General features: G+C 66.4%; 3 protein-coding genes across 4 annotated transcripts; 1 reads left to right on the forward strand and 2 right to left on the reverse strand.

Annotated features, from left to right (window-relative positions):
* Nucleotides 1–143: 143 nt before the first annotated feature.
* LOC102088204 (tubulin alpha-1B chain) lies at nt 144–9,531 on the reverse strand. 2 transcript variants are annotated; one of them, XM_065043786.1, is made up of 4 exons: nt 9,512–9,531; nt 2,308–2,530; nt 2,063–2,211; nt 144–1,329 (listed from the first exon to the last, which is right to left on the reverse strand). In XM_065043786.1, exons 1-4 carry the CDS (start codon nt 9,512–9,514, stop codon nt 349–351), a joined length of 1,356 nt encoding a protein of 451 aa, XP_064899858.1. In that variant the 5' UTR covers nt 9,515–9,531; the 3' UTR covers nt 144–348. The 2 variants fall into 2 exon arrangements, with proteins under 2 accessions (XP_064899858.1, XP_064899857.1); XM_065043785.1 differs by lacking the exon at nt 9,512–9,531 and adding an exon at nt 3,701–3,859.
* TUBA1A (tubulin alpha 1a) lies at nt 5,996–9,646 on the reverse strand. The gene is made up of 4 exons (XM_065043784.1): nt 9,512–9,646; nt 8,078–8,300; nt 7,834–7,982; nt 5,996–7,156 (listed from the first exon to the last, which is right to left on the reverse strand). Exons 1-4 carry the CDS (start codon nt 9,512–9,514, stop codon nt 6,176–6,178), a joined length of 1,356 nt encoding a protein of 451 aa, XP_064899856.1. The 5' UTR covers nt 9,515–9,646; the 3' UTR covers nt 5,996–6,175.
* Nucleotides 9,647–14,827: 5,181 nt separating this feature from the next.
* Nucleotides 14,828–18,300, forward strand: LOC102093544 (tubulin alpha-1A chain). The gene is given in 5 exon segments (XM_065043789.1): nt 14,828–15,041; nt 16,512–16,550; nt 16,646–16,818; nt 17,318–17,711; nt 17,714–18,300. Coding segments are annotated over 5 exon segments (1,095 nt in total). The 5' UTR covers nt 14,828–14,959; the 3' UTR covers nt 18,121–18,300.
* The last annotated feature ends 119 nt before the right edge of the window (nt 18,301–18,419 follow it).

Genomic DNA, 18,419 nt, shown 5'->3' on the forward strand with positions numbered 1-18,419 from the left:
AGAGCCCAGCCCCTGCAGGAACACTGCCATCCCACACTGCCATCTCACTGGGCACAGACAATGGGGACAATCTGTTCCCAGGGGACAGGGCCAGCAAGCCGCAGGTGCTGACACAGAGGGTTTGTATCCGACACAACAGCAGCTTCTCTTAAAGCCTTTTATTCACAGACATGATACAGACACATGGAAAACTGACATGATCACATCAGAGAGAGCACAAACCCAGCCAGAGCGGCACATCCCTCCAGCCAGGCCCACGGGGCTGAGCCCGCCCAGCGCACAAGGAAGCTGAAGTGTGAGAAGCGGACATTTTGCGGGCAAGCTACAGCAACAGAAGGAACCCAGCATTTAGTATTCCTCCCCTTCCTCCTCCCCCTCCCCTTCCACCGAATCCACCCCCACCTCCTCGTAATCCTTCTCCAGCGCAGCCATGTCCTCCCGCGCCTCCGAGAACTCCCCCTCCTCCATGCCCTCCCCCACGTACCAGTGCACGAACGCCCGCTTGGCGTACATCAGGTCAAACTTGTGGTCCAGGCGGGCCCAGGCCTCGGCGATGGCCGTGGTGTTGCTCAGCATGCACACAGCGCGCTGCACCTTGGCCAGGTCCCCCCCGGGCACCACCGTGGGCGGCTGGTAGTTGATGCCGACCTTGAAACCAGTGGGACACCAGTCCACAAACTGGATGCTACGCTTGGTCTTGATGGTGGCGATGGCGGCGTTGACATCCTTGGGCACCACGTCCCCGCGGTACAGCAGGCAGCACGCCATGTACTTGCCGTGCCGCGGGTCGCACTTCACCATCTGGTTGGCCGGCTCGAAGCAGGCGTTGGTGATCTCGGCCACCGAGAGCTGCTCGTGGTAAGCCTTCTCGGCAGAGATGACGGGGGCGTAGGTGGCCAGCGGGAAGTGGATGCGGGGGTACGGCACCAGGTTGGTCTGGAACTCCGTCAGGTCGACATTCAGGGCGCCATCGAAGCGCAGGGAGGCCGTGATGGAGGACACGATCTGGCTAATGAGGCGGTTGAGGTTGGTGTAGGTTGGCCTCTCGATGTCCAGGTTGCGGCGGCAGATGTCATAGATGGCCTCGTTGTCCACCATGAAGGCACAGTCGGAGTGCTCCAGGGTGGTGTGGGTGGTGAGGATGGAGTTGTAGGGCTCCACCACGGCCGTGGAGACCTGCGGGGCCGGGTAGATGGAGAACTCCAGCTTGGACTTCTTGCCGTAGTCAACGGAGAGGCGCTCCATGAGCAGGGAGGTGAAGCCGGAGCCGGTGCCGCCCCCGAAGCTGTGGAACACCAGGAAGCCCTGCAGCCCCGTGCACTGGTCAGCCTGGAGGAAGGGATGAGAAAACAAGGTCCATCTGTCAGTATTTCTGAACTTAAGTTGCTACCAAACTGCCCAGGAAGGTCAATATTCACCCCAGGACCTCAGGCCTCTGGGGACTCATCCTGGGGACACTTGAGCAGCTGCTCAAGTGCCCCAGTTTTGCTTCCAGCAACAGCAGCCTGTGCATTGGCACGAGCAGCCCTCAGGGAAAAAGGGGCTGCGTTCCGCAGGGAGCTGGAGACACTTGGCTCCTCCTTGGTCCAAGAGCTGGCCTGGCAGCACCTGAACGCAGCACGACCCGGCGGTCCTGCTTTGGGCGGGAAGGAATGCACACAAGCTGCCCCAGCACAGGTTAAACACTCAGCACAGCGGCTCATGAGGAAAGGAGATCAGAGTCCAGATCAAGGAGAAACCTCACATGACCCTAAAACCGACGAAATGAAGTTCCTTCAAGGGCAGGAGTGAGTCAGTCTCACAAAGCCCCACCTCGCCCCAGGCACACTCCACCCGTGGGTGCATGTCCTGGGCTTGAGCGTCCCGAGGAAGGGCTGATCCTGATCTCCACTCACGGATCCTGACCCCACAGGGACCTGCTGCAGGGTGCTACAAGCACCACAAACTACACCCACACCCTGGGGGCACAGCCCAGCTCCCCATTGCCGTCCAAATCCCAGCAGCCGGTTCCCCATTCCCCACTGGCTGTGGTGGCACCGGTCCCACTGGGGTTTGTACCCACCAGCTTGCGGATGCGGTCGAGGACCAGGTCGATGATCTCCTTGCCGATGGTGTAGTGCCCACGGGCGTAGTTGTTGGCCGCATCCTCCTTGCCCGTGATCAGCTGCTCGGGGTGGAAGAGCTGCCGGTACGTCCCTGTGCGCACCTCGTCTGCGGGAGAGCCACCCGTGCCATCAGCACCCAGTGTCCCCGCAACACTGGGCACCCCATTCACACCACACACCCCACGCCCCCCCCCGCGCTCACCGATCACCGTGGGCTCCAGGTCCACGAAGACGGCCCGGGGCACGTGCTTGCCGGCCCCCGTCTCGCTGAAGAAGGTGTTGAAGGAGTCGTCCCCCCCACCGATGGTCTTGTCACTGGGCATCTGCCCATCGGGCTGGATGCCGTGCTCCAGGCAGTACAGCTCCCAGCAGGCGTTGCCGATCTGCACGCCCGCTTGGCCCACGTGGATGGAGATGCACTCACGCTGCGGGGACACGGGGGGCTCCGGGTCAGCGGGGGGCAGCCCCCCACCCTCACACCCATTGTTGTGCCCGGCTCAGCCAGCGCTGACTCAGCACCGTTCAAAACGGGCAGCGCAGCAGCTGAGCTCACCCTGGGAGGGTGGCTGGACGTGGGACACACGCGCTCGGGGACAGACTGCAGCCACCGTGTGGCACAGCCCCGCGGGTAACGCCCCGGCGCCCGCTGTCCGTCTGCCACCAAACGGCACACGGGGAGGACATTCTGCGGCACGGGCAGGGCGAGGCTGCGCTGCAGCGAGAGGAGGAAGCGCAGCAGCGGGGACGTGACTGCGCCAGCTGACCCGAAGCCACCAGGAGCCAGTGGCGTCACCCCAAGGGGGGTCCTTCCGCCCCCACCCCCGTGAGTCCAGCACATTCCCAGCCGCACCCTGCACCGCAGCACCTGCTCCTGCGCATTCCTCCCCCCCGGGGGGGGGCCGACGTGGGGGGAGGGGGCAGGCAGCCCATGGAGGCACAGAGCAGGATCAGCCCCGTGGGGTCGGACTCGGGTGGGTGCCAGAAGCACAGTGGGGCGGGGAGGGCAATACAGACACTCTACCCCCCCATCACACGAGGTGTGTGAGGTTGGGGGTTCCGGGAAGGATTTGGGGGCGGCTGGTGCCGCAGGGGCGGGGCTGTGCCCCGGCGGGGGGGTGGGGCTGCGCGCCCGCCGCGCGCCTTCCCGCGCGCGGGAACGGTAACGGTCGGGGATGGGCGCCAAAAGTGGAACAGAACCCCGCCCCCACCGAGGTGGGGGATGCTCGGGACCACGTGCTGCCCCCCCAAGGGGTGCTGTGACCCCCCCAGGGATGCTCCTCTCGCCAAGGGCGGACTCCCCGCTCTGCCCCCCCATCCCCTGCGCTGCCCACCTTCTCGCTCCTGCTGTGTCCCCCCCGCTTCCTCTCTGCTCCCCTCGCCACCCCCAGCCCCGGCCTGTCTCTCCCCGTTCCTCCCCCAGTCCCCGCTCTGCCGTAAGCCCCCTAACCCCCGATCCCCCCTTCCCAGGTTTCTGGTCCCCCCACTCCTTTTCCCTCCCTTCCTGCCCAGTCCCCCACGCACCCCCGCATCTGCACCTTCCCAACCCGTCTCCCAGCCCACCCCCACGCTGCAATCCCCCCCCCGCCCCGCCTCACCATGGCTGCGGCTCGGCTACTCGTCCCGACAAGCAAGGAATCGACGCAAGTACCAGCTCCAGCCGCCCCCGGGCGCCCCTCTATATACCGGCCTGGGGGCGGGCCTCGCGCCCCCGCCCCGCGCTCCTATTGGCAGCCGAGCCCGCCCATCGCGCGTTCGCCACGGCGGATTGGCTGCAACGCGTGGCGCCCCGCCTCCTTCCCCCCCCCGCTGCCGGGCGGGCGCTGCGGGGCTTTGGGGGGACCCCCCGCCGCGGGGTGCAGCGCCCGCCCGGGGCTTGCGAAGGGACCCCCCGCATGGGGGTGGGGGGGAGGGTGACACCGGGGGACCGAATCCCCGCCCCGGTCATCGCCCACCCCGCATTTGCCACGGAGGGGAAGGCGCGGCCGCTCCCTCCCCCCCGTCTCCCCCCGGCTTGGGGCGGCTCCGCTGCAGAGGAAAACTGCGACATGGCGGGGGGGGGGCGGCACGTGCTGCCGCGCCTGGCGCCCCCGCGCTGTGATTAACCGGGGCGGTTAATCGGCTTCTCCGGCCGGACCCCCCCGCCGCGCTCCCTGCCCATCTGCACCTTCCGGCCCCTCCCGCACCGGCCCATCTGCAGCCTCCGGAGCCCCCCCATCCAACAACCTCCCAGCCCATCTGCAGCCCCCGGCCCCCACCAGCTCCTGTGCAGGTGTCTCCCGCAGCCCTGCACCGCGCTGTGATGGGGGCACCGTGCCCCGCACCCCGCTCCATCTGCACGGCGGGGGGAGCAGCCCCCACTCACTGCAGCTTTCCCAGCTTATCCGCAGCACCAGCCCCCCCCTCCCTGTGCGATCCCCCCAGGCAGGCGGCGTCCTGGGCCCCTCACGCTCCCCATCGCCCACCATGGAGACCACCCCGATGCCCATAAAATGGGGGATGTGCTGGGGTCCTGCTGTGCCCCCCCCAAGCACCGCTGCGAGGTGCCCATTGTGCGGGGGCCCGGGGGGACCAGCACCCATTTAATCCCCAGAGCTATTTGCTCCCACTAATCCGCCTTCCTGTTTTGCCGACAGCTTTGCGGACAACCCAGCGGCCCCTTTGGCAGCACACGCCGCTCATCCGCTACCGGGGCCCCTCTTGTCCCCTGGTGCCCCACTGGGGCCACCTCACGCCAGGGCCACCCCACGGCCTCGGTTGCCTGGGTGTGCGGCGCTGGGGCCGGCGCAGGAGCATCCGCCGCAGCTGCATTGCAGCCGGTGACGTGGCTCCCCGCCATTTGCCTCGCTCGCCCGCCGCATGGCGGCCCCTGCGCCTCCGCTCCCCTGGGCAATGGGGCTTCTACCTCCCGGCCACACCGGGCTCCCGTGGCCGCCCCCAGCATGGGGGTCCCGGCTGGCGCTTGGGGGCAGCTCAGCTCTCAGCGGCCCCCCCGGCTGGGGAAGAGCCGCTCCAGCCCCGCTCACCGCAGCCCTGGGGGAAGTTGGTGTGTCTGGCACAGGGGCTGCAGCGTCCTGGGGGTGCTCAGGGCATTCCCCCCCCCGCCATGGCATACCCTGCCCCTCCCCGCAGCGCCCACTCCAGTTTGATGCTGCATCCAACTTCCCCTTCATTTTTGATCCCTGAGCCAGCAGCGATGGGGGGGGACGGACAGCAGGGCCTGGCTCCCCCTGTTCCAGGCAGTTTTGGGGGCTGCTGCCCCACTTCCCCCCCAATGACTAGGGCTGGCAGGAGCAGCACAGCCAGGACGAACCCCCTTCCCTGGAGGGGGGAACAGACACTTCAGGACACACAGTGGATTTAGGGGGGACAGGATGTGGAACCCCACCCTTCCCTGGACACTTGGCAGGACAAGGGGGCCCCTCAGCCCCTGGGGATCAGGCTCTGCAGTCCCAGTGCTCCCAAAAACGGGCAGCAGGATACATGCCCCCACCCCCCCACCATGGACCCCTTGGGCAAGGCAACCCCTCCCTTGCCACGGCACAGCAGAGATACCCCCCCAGGCTTCCACCAACCTGGGGGTTCAGAGACCCCCTGCCCCCCCAGGGGTTAACCCACTCCCAGTGCTCACTTGGGTGCTGGTCCTAAGAAAGCCGAACACAGCCCCGGTCCTGCTGCAGAGCCGGGCACAGCACGGGGGACACACAGGGGACACACAGGGGGACAGCGCCCAGCTGCAGGACGGGGGGAACACTAGTTTGGGGAGCACAGGCTGGGGGGCGCGGGGCTCAGCACACACCCAGGGAGCAGGATGGAGGCGCTGGGTGCACAGGGCTGTCGGGGACAGCGTCCAGAGGACATCGCGGCACAGAGTAAAGACAACAGAGCCGGGGTAAGACAGGAAATGCTTTTTATTCAGACCCACGAGGAGGGACAGGTGGGTGCGTAACAGACTTTCCATTGAAGCACAGACCATAGAACAGGACAGACCGAGGCGCACACACGGCTACAGACCCGCGGCGGGGTCCTCAACTAGGTTATGTTCCCTGTGAGAGCAGCACCCTTGTGAGAGCTTAGTATTCCTCCCCTTCCTCCTCCCCCTCCCCTTCCACCGAATCCACCCCCACCTCCTCGTAATCCTTCTCCAGCGCAGCCATGTCCTCCCGCGCCTCCGAGAACTCCCCCTCCTCCATGCCCTCCCCCACGTACCAGTGCACGAACGCCCGCTTGGCGTACATCAGGTCAAACTTGTGGTCCAGGCGGGCCCAGGCCTCGGCGATGGCCGTGGTGTTGCTCAGCATGCACACAGCGCGCTGCACCTTGGCCAGGTCCCCCCCGGGCACCACCGTGGGCGGCTGGTAGTTGATGCCGACCTTGAAACCAGTGGGACACCAGTCCACGAACTGGATGGTGCGCTTGGTCTTGATGGTGGCGATGGCGGCGTTGACATCCTTGGGCACCACGTCCCCGCGGTACAGCAGGCAGCACGCCATGTACTTGCCGTGCCGCGGGTCGCACTTCACCATCTGGTTGGCCGGCTCGAAGCAGGCGTTGGTGATCTCGGCCACCGAGAGCTGCTCGTGGTAAGCCTTCTCGGCAGAGATGACGGGGGCGTAGGTGGCCAGCGGGAAGTGGATGCGGGGGTACGGCACCAGGTTGGTCTGGAACTCCGTCAGGTCGACATTCAGGGCGCCATCGAAGCGCAGGGAGGCCGTGATGGAGGACACGATCTGGCCTATCAGCCTGTTGAGGTTGGTGTAGGTTGGCCTCTCGATGTCCAGGTTGCGGCGGCAGATGTCATAGATGGCCTCGTTGTCCACCATGAAGGCACAGTCGGAGTGCTCCAGGGTGGTGTGGGTGGTGAGGATGGAGTTGTAGGGCTCCACCACGGCCGTGGAGACCTGCGGGGCCGGGTAGATGGAGAACTCCAGCTTGGACTTCTTGCCGTAGTCGACGGAGAGGCGCTCCATGAGCAGGGAGGTGAAGCCGGAGCCGGTGCCGCCCCCGAAGCTGTGGAACACCAGGAAGCCCTGCAGCCCCGTGCACTGGTCAGCCTGGCGAGGAAAGACAAGGGGAGTGGGGGATGGATGTTTAGTCCGGGCAGCAGAAGTTGCTCCTTCCTCTCCGTGGCCTCATGAGGACATTTTGGGGTATTTCCAGCAGGAGCCACTGGGGGAGGTGACAGGGTGGCCCAGATCCCAAGCGTTGGACCCTGACCCATGTGAGCTCCGCAGGGAAGCCCCGTGGCCCCTACGGTGGGAGAGTGGCCAGGAGCCCCTCGCAGGGGGGGAGGTCCCACCAGCTCAGAACAGGGAGAGGTTTGGGGCTGGGGTTTGGACAACGGTGAGTGGGGCCAAGCAGCAGGCTCAGCGCAGCTGCTCAGCTCTGGACGGGGCCGGGCAGAGCTGCCACCCCCCGCACCGTCACTGGGACGTGTGTCCCCAGCTGCACGCAGCTGGACATGGCTGCAGCAACAGCCAAGCAGGAACAAAGAGGGAATTGCACAGCTCAGCACAGCCGGTGCCCGGGGGCTGCGGCGCTGTGGAGCGGCTCCAACACCCCGGCGACGGCGAGTCCCGCTGCCGGCCAATGGCAGCTGCTGCAGAACAGGATTAACATTAATTAATATATTAAATCCAAACCCAGCCTGGCTAGTCCAGCAGGGAGGGCAAGTCTGAGAACTGAGTCTTTGTCCTCGACTCGTCACCCACGAGCCCCCCCCCGCCCCTACCAGCTTGCGGATGCGGTCGAGGACCAGGTCGATGATCTCCTTGCCGATGGTGTAGTGCCCACGGGCGTAGTTGTTGGCCGCATCCTCCTTGCCCGTGATCAGCTGCTCGGGGTGGAAGAGCTGCCGGTACGTCCCTGTGCGCACCTCGTCTGCGGGAGAGCCACCCGTGCCATCAGCACCCAGTGTCCCCGCAACACCGGGCACCCCATTCACACCACACACCCCACGTCCCCCCCGCGCTCACCGATCACCGTGGGCTCCAGGTCCACGAAGACGGCCCGGGGCACGTGCTTGCCGGCCCCCGTCTCGCTGAAGAAGGTGTTGAAGGAGTCGTCCCCCCCACCGATGGTCTTGTCACTGGGCATCTGCCCATCGGGCTGGATGCCATGCTCCAGGCAGTACAGCTCCCAGCAGGCGTTGCCGATCTGCACGCCCGCTTGGCCCACGTGGATGGAGATGCACTCACGCTGCGGGGACAGGACAAGGTGCTGTGTCACCCCCAGGCTCCCTCCTTTGTCCCTACCCCAGCTGCAGCACCCACCGCAGACCCCGTGGGGACGCCGCCCCCAGGACGGGCTGGCATGGAGCTGGGAAGGGCCAGTGCCCAGCGCTGGATGGGGCCCAATCCTGCCCAGACGTACCCCATTGTTCTGGGCCACACCCAATGTGGGGGGGGGCTCTGCTCTGGGGGTCCCATCCTGCCCCTCGAGGAAGCCGGGACCCTGCCCATTGTGCAATGGGGAGCTCAGCACCGGGGGCTCATCCTGCCCCAAGGGACTGGAACCACACCCAGGTCAATATGGGGAGCCCTGAGGGTCCTATCCTGCCCCACTCGCCCTGTTGAGACACAGCAATGCCCAGTGCAGGGAGGGGGCTCAGCACCAGGGGCTTCCACTAAACTAGGGCCACACCCAGTGGGGGTCCCCATCCTGCTCTGCCTTGTCCTCTGGTGGGGAGAGGCTGCTCAGCACCGGGGGGGCCCATTCTGCCCTGCCCGTCCCACTGCACCCAGACCGCATCCCACATCGGGGGACCCATCCTGCCCCGTTAAACCGGGACCACGCCCAGTGCAGGCTGAGGGATCAGCACCGGGGGGGTGTGGTGTGGGGGGTGTCTGTCCTGTCCAGTTTAACGGGAGCCACGCCCAGTGCGGGTCCGGCTCGGCACCGAGAAGGAGGGGCCCGATCCTGGCCCACCGAACCAAGGCCACGCCCAGCCTGAGGGCTCAGTACTGGGGACCCATCCGACCCGGTTTAACGGGAGCCACGCCCAGTACGGGCTCGGGGTTCAGCCCCGGGGACCCATCCTGCCCGGTTTAACGGCAACCACACCCATCGCAGGCTGAAGGCTCAGCCCCAGGGACCCATGCTGCTCGGTTTAATGGGCACCACGCCCGGTGCGGGCTCGGTCCCGGGGGTCCCATCCTGCCTGGTTTAACGGGAGCCACGCCCGGTGGCGGTTCGGCGCTCAGCCCCGGTGAAGGCAGGGCAGCCACCCAACCCGGCTGAACGGACCCACACTCGGTAGCGAGTCCCGGGCGACCCCCCTGTCCGGTTTAACGCGAGCCACGCCCGGTGCGGGCTCAGCGCCGAGGGCCCCATCCCGCTCATCCCGGGCAGGACGAAAGCGGGGACAACAGCGGGAGGCTGGGGACCCCTCCCCGCGCCCCCCCACTCACCATGGTGGCGGTCGGTCCGGGGCGGTCTCACAGCCCGACGCTGAGGCGGTCGATGTAAGAAGCGCGGCGGAGCGCGGGGCTCGGCGCGGGGCTTTATAGCGCCGGCGGGGCGGGGCGGGCGGCGGGGCCGGGGGCGGCGGCGGCGGCCGCCATTGGCGCGGCCGGGATGAGGTAATGCCCCCCCCGGAGCCGCAGACAAAGGCCGGTTGATGCGCGGGGGGGCCGGGGGCTGCGGCGGCCACGGAGCGGCCCCGCCGCCGGTTCCTGCCCGCCGCCGTCTGGGCCTCGGCGATGTCCTTGTCCCAGCCCCGCCGTGCCCCGGGCTCTGTCCCCAGCCATGTCCTTGTCCCCAGCCACGTCCCTGCCGTGTCCTGGCCCCCATTTTTGGCCAAGCAGTGTCTCTGGTCACGCCCTGGTGCTCATTTTCTGCTGTGCCGCTGTCCCCAGGCTGGCTGTGCAGCACTGCCCTTGTTCGCAGCCGTGTCCCTGTCCCCATCCCCGGCTGTGCCACCATCCCCCTGTCTACCCACTGTCCTGGTTCCGAGTTATGCCCCTGTCCCCATCCTCAGCCACACCCCGGTTCCTGTCCCCAGCCAGGCTGTTGTCCCCATCCCAGCCACACCCTAATTTCCATCCCTGGCCATGCCCCTGCCCCCCCCCCCGGCGACACTGTCCCCACGCCTGGCCATGCCCCAGTGCCCTGGTTCCCAGCCATGCCTTGGCCCCATCCCCACGGTGGCCCGGTGCCTGTCCTGGCCCTTTCCCGGCTCTGCCTCTTTGTCTGCTCAAGCAGCAGAAATCAGCCCCGTGGGGCCCAGCTGGGGACAAAGCGCCATCCCCCAGTGCAGCTGGGGACACGCAGGGCCAGGGGGGCTGGGGGTGGCAGGGGGACATGGGGGACAAAGCCCTGAGGTGGCTCCCAGTGCAGTTTTGGGGGCTGGGGGCCCATACTGAGTGGCAGCTGCTCTGTGGCAGCTGGTGGTTGGGACACAGCTGGTACACGGGGACACGCGTGTCCCAGGCACCGCTCCAGCTGCTGCAGCCCCTGCGTGGCCCCCCCAGGCCCCCACTCCATGGGGAGGGGTTCTCCCTCTCATTTGTCCCCAGTTAAGGGTGGGGGCTGGGGGTTGTGCCCCCCGAGGTGGGGGTTACAGGGGGCTCGTTGCCTGCAGAGGGGTGACCCCGCACTGCACGCACGGGCAGGGCTGGCCCCAGCGCCGCGGGTGGAGCTGCCAGGATGCTCCCCCCCCGCTGAGAAATCACGTTTTTCTCTGCATTTCTCACATTATGCAGATTTCTGGGCGGCTTCAGGTTCCCACATCCCCACCGCCAGCCCCACGGCCCCATGGCCAGCAGCACACCCTGCCAGCTCGATGCTTTTGGGGTGCTGCTGACGTGGGTGGGAGCAGAGAGGGGGCTGGGGCTGCAAACAAAGAAGAGCTGGGAACTGGGCATCGCCCACCAGAACAAAGGACCGAGCAGCCCTGGCTGCACCGAGTGGAGGAGAACCGGGAGATTGGGCTCCCACTGCGCTGGTCCCCATTGCAAAGGGGGTTTTGGGGGACCCTGGCCCCAGAAACAGGGCAGTCCCCCACCCTGACCCCCCTGCTGGGTCTGTCCCTGCGTGGGAAACACCTCCTGCCTTTGTCTTCCCACAGCCCTGAGCCCTCAGCGCCACTGTGGGGCCATGCAGGGTGTCCCCAGAGTGTCCCCAAAGTGTCCCCAGGGCCTGCAGTTCTGAGGACTCACAACAGCCCCCACCTCCAGGTCTTCTCTCCAGGTTGGGGGGTCCCTGCCCATCCTGACCCCCGAGCTGTGGGCAGGGGGTGCCCTGTGGGGCAGTGGGTGACTCAGGCCCCCCCTGGGCAGTGGAGGGTGTAGGGTGAGGGGCCCTGGGTGCTAGGGGTCCTGCCCCCCTGGCCCCCTCCCATCTCATTAGGTATGGAAGGCCACTCGTCCCCTCTCGGCCGCTGCCAGGCAACAGGACCTGGTGGCAGGGTTGCTAGGAGACCGGTTGCTAGGAGACAGCCTGGGACCACCCCCCACATTCCCCTTCCCCAACAGCCATCCCGGGGTCTGGCCAGGAGGAGGGGGGCGGGGAAGGGGGGTTGGGGTCCCCCTGCTGCCTGGCCCTGCTGTGCTTTGGGGAGCACCATTCCCAGGGCCCCCCAGGCCCTGACCCCGCTGTGCTGTGCCCAGGGGGGACACACAGACCCCAGGAGCCCCCAGTGCCCAGCCCCGCTGCACCCCGCCAGGGGGGTCACCAGCCTCAGGGCCCCCTCGATGTCCATCCTCAGCGTGTGCCAGCGTGGGGGGCTCTGCCCCAGCTCCCAGCCCCCCCACCTCCCAGCCCCCCCAGCTCTTCCCGGCCGCCTGTGCTGTGTTGACTGTTGGTAGCAACGCGGCAGCTCCTGGTGACGGTTGCTGCCCCCCCCCGCCATGTCCCTGGCCTGGACACCACCAAGTGGGACAGGCTGTCAGCCCCACTGGGGTCCCCCTCGGCTGTGCTGAGCCCCCAACCCTGCCATGGCTGCCCCCCCCGCGCTGGCCATCTCAGCGGGTCCAAGAGCCCGTGTCCACGCTCCCCCCACAGCGCAGCCCAGTGTGGGCCCATTTCCCGGCCGCTGGCTCCCTGCCAGTCCCCCCAGTTTGGGTTGTTCTGGGGTCCCTCGCTGGTGACACTGGTCCATGGCTGGGACTCATCCGCCCCCAGGACCAGGGGGTCCCAGCCTCGGTGCGGGCTGCTGTGGCTCCCAGGGAGGGGGTGACGTCCTGGGCGCTGGCTGCTGCTATTTTTAACCTGTTTTCCCACAGAACGTGGCATGCGAGTGCCCGATCTGTCCGTCTGTCTGTCCCCCGCCGCCATCGATGTGACAGGTTCATTGAAACGGAGAGACGGGGCCGCTCAGGGCGGGGGCTGCTCCTCGCTGGGGTGCAGGATGAGGTGCTGGTGCAGCAGTGGGTGGGGGCACCAGATAGACTCCGCGGTTCCACGGCTGTCTCGGGGGTGGTGGGGGTGGGTGGAGGCAGTGGCACCCGTCCCTGTCCTCGCCTGACCCCACAGCCCCCCTCAAAGGGCAGGGCAAGGGACCCCCGGCTCCAGGTGCTGGGGGCAGTGGGTGAGCCCACCCCTAGGGGAGGGAGCCGGGGCGGGGGGGTCACTGTGTGTCCTGCAGCCTGGGTGCCCCCCCCCCCCCCTCCCCTTTCCCTCCTGGCACTGTGGGAGCCACAACCAAAGAGAGGCGGGGGGGACACGGGCAGGACAAGGCGTGGGGGGCGGTGGGGAGGGGGCTGCAGCATCGCTCCGCGCTCCCGGGGCAGCACCGCATTGCGGCAAAGCCTGCAATAAAGGAGCGCGGCGGCGGTGGCGGCGGGGACGAGGCAGGAGAGACCCTGCTACTGGGGGGGCCTCAGCTCTGCCCAGCCCCCCTTGGGCACCCCCTGACCCCCAGCAGGGCCATGGGGGGTGGTCGGGGAGCTCTAGCGGCATCAGTGGCTGAAGGACACTGGACACCCTTGCCCTAGGCAGGTGCCACCGCCGAGGGTGTGCCCAGGGAGTGGGGTGACACTGGGGGTGCCCAGGGAATGGAGGGACATGGGGGTGCCCAGTGAGTGGGGAGGACACAGAGGGTGCCCCGTTGTGCCCAGCGCTGTGCAGTGGGAGGCCGGGTGCAGCACTGGGGCTGGTCCCTGGGGATGTCCTGGTGTCCCCTGCACGGGGACAGTGCAGGAGGGGGGGCACCAAGGGAGTGGCCCCGCTGCAGGGGTGCGGCCCGAAGCGCAGCACGGGGATCTCCAGGGCTGCCAGTGTCCCCAAACTCATCTCTGGCCCTGGGAACGCGAGGCCGACCCACCCAACCCGCGCTCACCCCGGCCCGGGGCAGGGGTTCCCAGGGCAGAACGGGGCGCTGCTCCCCGGGGTGAGGGTGCAGTGACCCCCCCGCCCGTCCAGCCCCACAGCAGCTGCCCCTGTGTGGGGTCCCGCACCCCAGGGGCTGGCAGGGAAACACGGGCGGCGGCCGGGGGCGGGAGCCGGGGGCGGGAGCCGGGGACGGGAGCCGGGGACGGGAGCCGGGGACGGGAGCCGGCGCGGCGGGAGCCCGCGGGGCTTCCCACGGGAACGGGACGAGGACAACAGAGACCCGCCCCAGCTGAGCCCCCTAATCCCAACAGGCCCCCCAGCCCCGCCGTCCCTAATAACCCCCGACCCCCCTGCCTGATGCTCCCCCGCCCACCACATTCCATTTTGCTGACGTCAGCTCTCAGTCTTTCGAACCGGCCAATCGGAATCGAGGTGGGTCGGCGAGGGGCGTGGCCCAGGGTGAGGGCGTGGCCACAGAGGGGCGGGGAAATGCTGAGCCACGCCCCGCTGTAGGTCACGCCCGCCCCCCCCCCCGAGGGCTGTGGCGGGGGGGCCGCCTCGTCACCCTCGTCGCCGGTTCCGGTGCGGAGCGGCCGCGGGGACGATCCAGGGACACTGCGGGCAACCGGGGGCTGCGGGACCCCTGTGGGGCTGCGGGACCCCTGTGGGGCTGTGGGACACCCGTGGGGCTGTGGGACCCCCGTGGGGCTGCGGTCCGGGGGGTGAAGCTCCTCGTGTGTCCAGGACATCTCGTGGGGCTGCCGAGCATGGGCAGCCCCTGAGGGGGGGACACGGGGCCTGTGAGCCCCCGGTGTGGGGCCCGGAGCCATGGGGGGGGACACAACGGGGCGCAGCGTGTGGCCTGGGCTCCCGCTCAGGTCCCGGACACATCCCCACAGCCTGGGGCTGCCACAGCCGGGAGGGGAACCTGCCCCGAGGGGGCGTGGGGGTGCTGGGGGACCTGACTGCCACCCTTCCCCGGTGCTGAGCAGCCTCTCCCCACCAGAGGACAAGGCAGAGCAGGATGGGGACCCCCACTGGGTGTGGCCCTAGTTTAGTGGAAGCCCCTGGTGCTGAGCCCCCTCCCTGCACTGGGCATTGCTGTGTCTCAACAGGGCGAGTGAGGCAGGATAGGACCCTCAGGGCTCCCCATATTGACCTGGGTGTGGTTCCAGTCCCTTGGGGCAGGATGAGCCCCCGGTGCTGAGCTCCCCATTGCACAATGGGCAGGGTCCCGGCTTCCTCGAGGGGCAGGATGGGACCCCTAGAGCAGAGCCCCCCCCACATTGGGTGTGGCCCAGAACAATGGGGTACATCTGGGCAGGATTGGGCCCCATCCAGCGCTGGGCACTGGCCCTTCCCAGCTCCACGCCAGCCCGTCCAGGGGGCGGCGTCCCCACGGGGTCTGCGGTGGGTGCTGCAGCTGGGGTAGGGACAAAGGAGGGAGCCTGGGGGTGACACAGCACCTTGTCCTGTCCCCGCAGCGTGAGTGCATCTCCATCCACGTGGGCCAAGCGGGCGTGCAGATCGGCAACGCCTGCTGGGAGCTGTACTGCCTGGAGCACGGCATCCAGCCCGATGGGCAGATGCCCAGTGACAAGACCATCGGTGGGGGGGACGACTCCTTCAACACCTTCTTCAGCGAGACGGGGGCCGGCAAGCACATGCCCTGGGCCGCCCGTGGGAATGGCGCTTCCAGCTGAAGGGCCTTGGACCGATCATACACAAGTACGATGTTTATGAGTGTAAGAAGTGATCGCCCAGGCCAGCGGGAATGGTATTTCGGGTCAGAAAACCACCCCCGTATGTGTGATGTGCGAATGTCCTTGGGCCTGGTCTGTGAACGAGTGGGAACGTGACTGAAACAAACAGAACGTGCGTGGTGTGTTTTTAATAACAACTACTGAAAAAACATCTGAAGTAACATCTTAGTCCAGACCCGTGTGTGTGAATCCTATAAATTGTTGTGGCAGGATGCAAACCCCCCTCTCTCCCCCTCTCTCCTTCGATATGGAAGGAGTAGACACATCTCCCTCTCTCTGCTACAGCTTCTGTTTGGCCCCAGAGCCCCTGGCCAGGGTCTGTTAAGAGAAGCGAGCGCCGAGGCGCCAGGGAGCCGCTGGGCGCCCACAGTCAGTGTGGGGGTGTTTGGAAGCTTCAGGGGCACCCACAGCCAGGGTGGGGGTGCGGAGAAGCTTCTGGAATGCCCACAGTCCATCTGATCAGGCTATAAAAACCGGGACTCTCGTGGAGGTTCCGCCCATTTTCGCGGGTCTCTCGGAGCACGACCGAGATGCGGCCACCGAGCCCCCCGGGATGGAGACTGCGCCCTGCAGCCACGGGGCTGCGTGAAACTGCTGCTCGTAGGATTGCGAGTGCACCTCTACTTTCCTGCCCATTTGCACGTGTATTTATACCTTCTGTGCACATTTGCACGCGTACTTTCCGTGCTCAATACGAGCGCGTGTAAAATTAATCCTCGCATAATCGCGGGTGTATTTTCCTCCCGTGCTTCCACATAAGCACGTGTAACTTTCTGTGCACATTTGCACGTGTACTTTCCGTGCTCAATACAAGCGCGTGTATAAATTAATCCTCGCACAATCACGGGTGTATTTTCCTCCCGTGCTTCCACATAAGCACGTGTGATATTCCATGCACATTTGCACGTGTATTTCCCCTCGCAGGATTGCGAGTGTATTATAAATTTACCCTCGCAGAATCGCGAGTGTACACTTTCCGTACTCACTACGAGCGCGTGTATCCCTTTACAATAACCCCACACCGTGTTCATGCAGTGTGGACTCCTCCCGGACTCAGGGCCGGCTCCGGCATTGTTTTGGTGAAGCCACGTGCATGCACACTGTGGACCTCCTGTTGTGTTAGTTGCTGCCCCTTAATAATTTTCCTCAGTTGATATCCGAACCTGTATTCAAGTCACTTTTGCAGTGCTAAACCCTGTTTCTCACTGGTTTAATACAAGTTTTGGACCCTGTTGTCCCTTAGACTAACCTGGGGGTGCCTCCGTGACAATTGTCGATGGCTAATAAAGGCCTCCGCCTGGCTCAGCTCTCCTCCCAGCACAAGATCTCTGTGCGTGCATCCCTGTCTGCATCCCGGTCTGTGTCGATTTAATCACCACGGCCGCCCTCGTGGACCTGGAGCCCACGGTGATCGGTGAGCGCGGGGGGGGCGTGGGGTGTGTGGTGTGAATGGGGTGCCCGGTGTTGCGGGGACACTGGGTGCTGATGGCACGGGTGGCTCTCCCGCAGACGAGGTGCGCACAGGGACGTACCGGCAGCTCTTCCACCCCGAGCAGCTGATCACGGGCAAGGAGGATGCGGCCAACAACTACGCCCGTGGGCACTACACCATCGGCAAGGAGATCATCGACCTGGTCCTGGACCGCATCCGCAAGCTGATGAGCATCCCATGGGGTTTCACAGTGTGGGTCCATCACCAGGGGGTGGTTGGGGACAAAGAGACACCTGGGTCGCTGGTGGGTGATCACCAGGTCCTTCTTGCCCCGTCAGCACTTTGGGACAAAAGGCAGGGCTGCCCCGGGGGTGGGTGACAGGCCTGGGCTGTCCCCAGTGCCCGCATGGGACACCGCTGCCCCCGGGCTGCACGGCCCATCCCCCGCTGGTGCCATGGGGAGGAGAGCAGGAGACCGCGTGGCCCGGGCAGACGCAGCCCTGGTTTGGGTGCTGGTGCGGCACTGGTCAGACTGGTGCGGCTGCCTGAGCTCTTTGAACCTCTGTTTCCCACGCTGGTGCCGGCTGGACCTGCCGCGCCGCCGGCTCCGCTCGGGGAGCTCCTCAACATCAAAGCCTGAGCTGGCTGCCCACGGGGTTCCATGGAGGGGGTGGCGTCTGCGCACCCATCCTGGGGAGGACAAGGGTGCGGAGCCATGAGCTGCTCCAACACTGCCCCAGGCTGCCCAGGGCTGCGGGGTCCTGGTGTCCCACAGCCTCGGGGGCGGCACCGGCTCCGGCTTCACCTCCCTGCTCATGGAGCGCCTCTCCGTCGACTACGGCAAGAAGTCCAAGCTGGAGTTCTCCATCTACCCGGCCCCGCAGGTCTCCACGGCCGTGGTGGAGCCCTACAACTCCATCCTCACCACCCACACCACCCTGGAGCACTCCGACTGTGCCTTCATGGTGGACAACGAGGCCATCTATGACATCTGCCGCCGCAACCTGGACATCGAGAGGCCAACCTACACCAACCTCAACAGGCTGATAGGCCAGATCGTGTCCTCCATCACGGCCTCCCTGCGCTTCGATGGCGCCCTGAATGTCGACCTGACGGAGTTCCAGACCAACCTGGTGCCGTACCCACACTGTACTGCGGGGACGTGGTGCCCAAGGATGTCAACGCCGCCATCGCCACCATCAAGACCAAGCGCACCATCCAGTTTGTGGACTGGTGTCCCACTGGTTTCAAGGTTGGCATCAACTACCAGCCGCCCACGGTGGTGCCCGGGGGGGACCTGGCCAAGGTGCAGCGCGCTGTGTGCATGCTGAGCAACACCACGGCCATCGCCGAGGCCTGGGCCCGCCTGGACCACAAGTTTGACCTGATGTACGCCAAGCGGGCGTTCGTGCACTGGTACGTGGGGGAGGGCATGGAGGAGGGGGAGTTCTCGGAGGCGCGGGAGGACATGGCTGCGCTGGAGAAGGATTACGAGGAGGTGGGGGTGGATTCGGTGGAAGGGGAGGGGGAGGAGGAAGGGGAGGAATACTAAGCTCTCACAAGGGTGCTGCTCTCACAGGGAACATAACCTAGTTGAGGACCCCGCCGCGGGTCTGTAGCCGTGTGTGCGCCTCGGTCTGTCCTGTTCTATGGTCTGTGCTTCAATGGAAAGTCTGTTACGCACCCACCTGTCCCTCCTCGTGGGTCTGAATAAAAAGCATTTCCTGTCTTACCCCGGCTCTGTTGTCTTTACTCTGTGCCGCGATGTCCTCTGGACGCTGTCCCCGACAGCCCTGTGCACCCAGCGCCTCCATCCTGCTCCCTGGGTGTGTGCTGAGCCCCGCGCCCCCC

This window comes from Columba livia, chromosome 29 (assembly GCF_036013475.1).
Source record: "Columba livia isolate bColLiv1 breed racing homer chromosome 29, bColLiv1.pat.W.v2, whole genome shotgun sequence".
NCBI classification, from domain to species: Eukaryota; Metazoa; Chordata; class Aves; order Columbiformes; family Columbidae; genus Columba; species Columba livia.

Bases quoted from the DNA above. Each gene is read 5' to 3' on its own strand.
- TUBA1A (XM_065043784.1), bottom strand. The intron at 7,983-8,077 runs GTGAGCGCGGGG...GCTCTCCCGCAG, and splicing joins CCTGGAGCCCACGGTGATCG to ACGAGGTGCGCACAGGGACG. The intron at 7,157-7,833 runs GTAGGGGCGGGG...TTTCCTCGCCAG, and splicing joins TCGACCGCATCCGCAAGCTG to GCTGACCAGTGCACGGGGCT.
- LOC102088204 (XM_065043786.1), bottom strand. The intron at 2,212-2,307 runs GTGAGCGCGGGG...GCTCTCCCGCAG, and splicing joins CCTGGAGCCCACGGTGATCG to ACGAGGTGCGCACAGGGACG. The intron at 1,330-2,062 runs GTGGGTACAAAC...CCCTTCCTCCAG, and splicing joins TCGACCGCATCCGCAAGCTG to GCTGACCAGTGCACGGGGCT.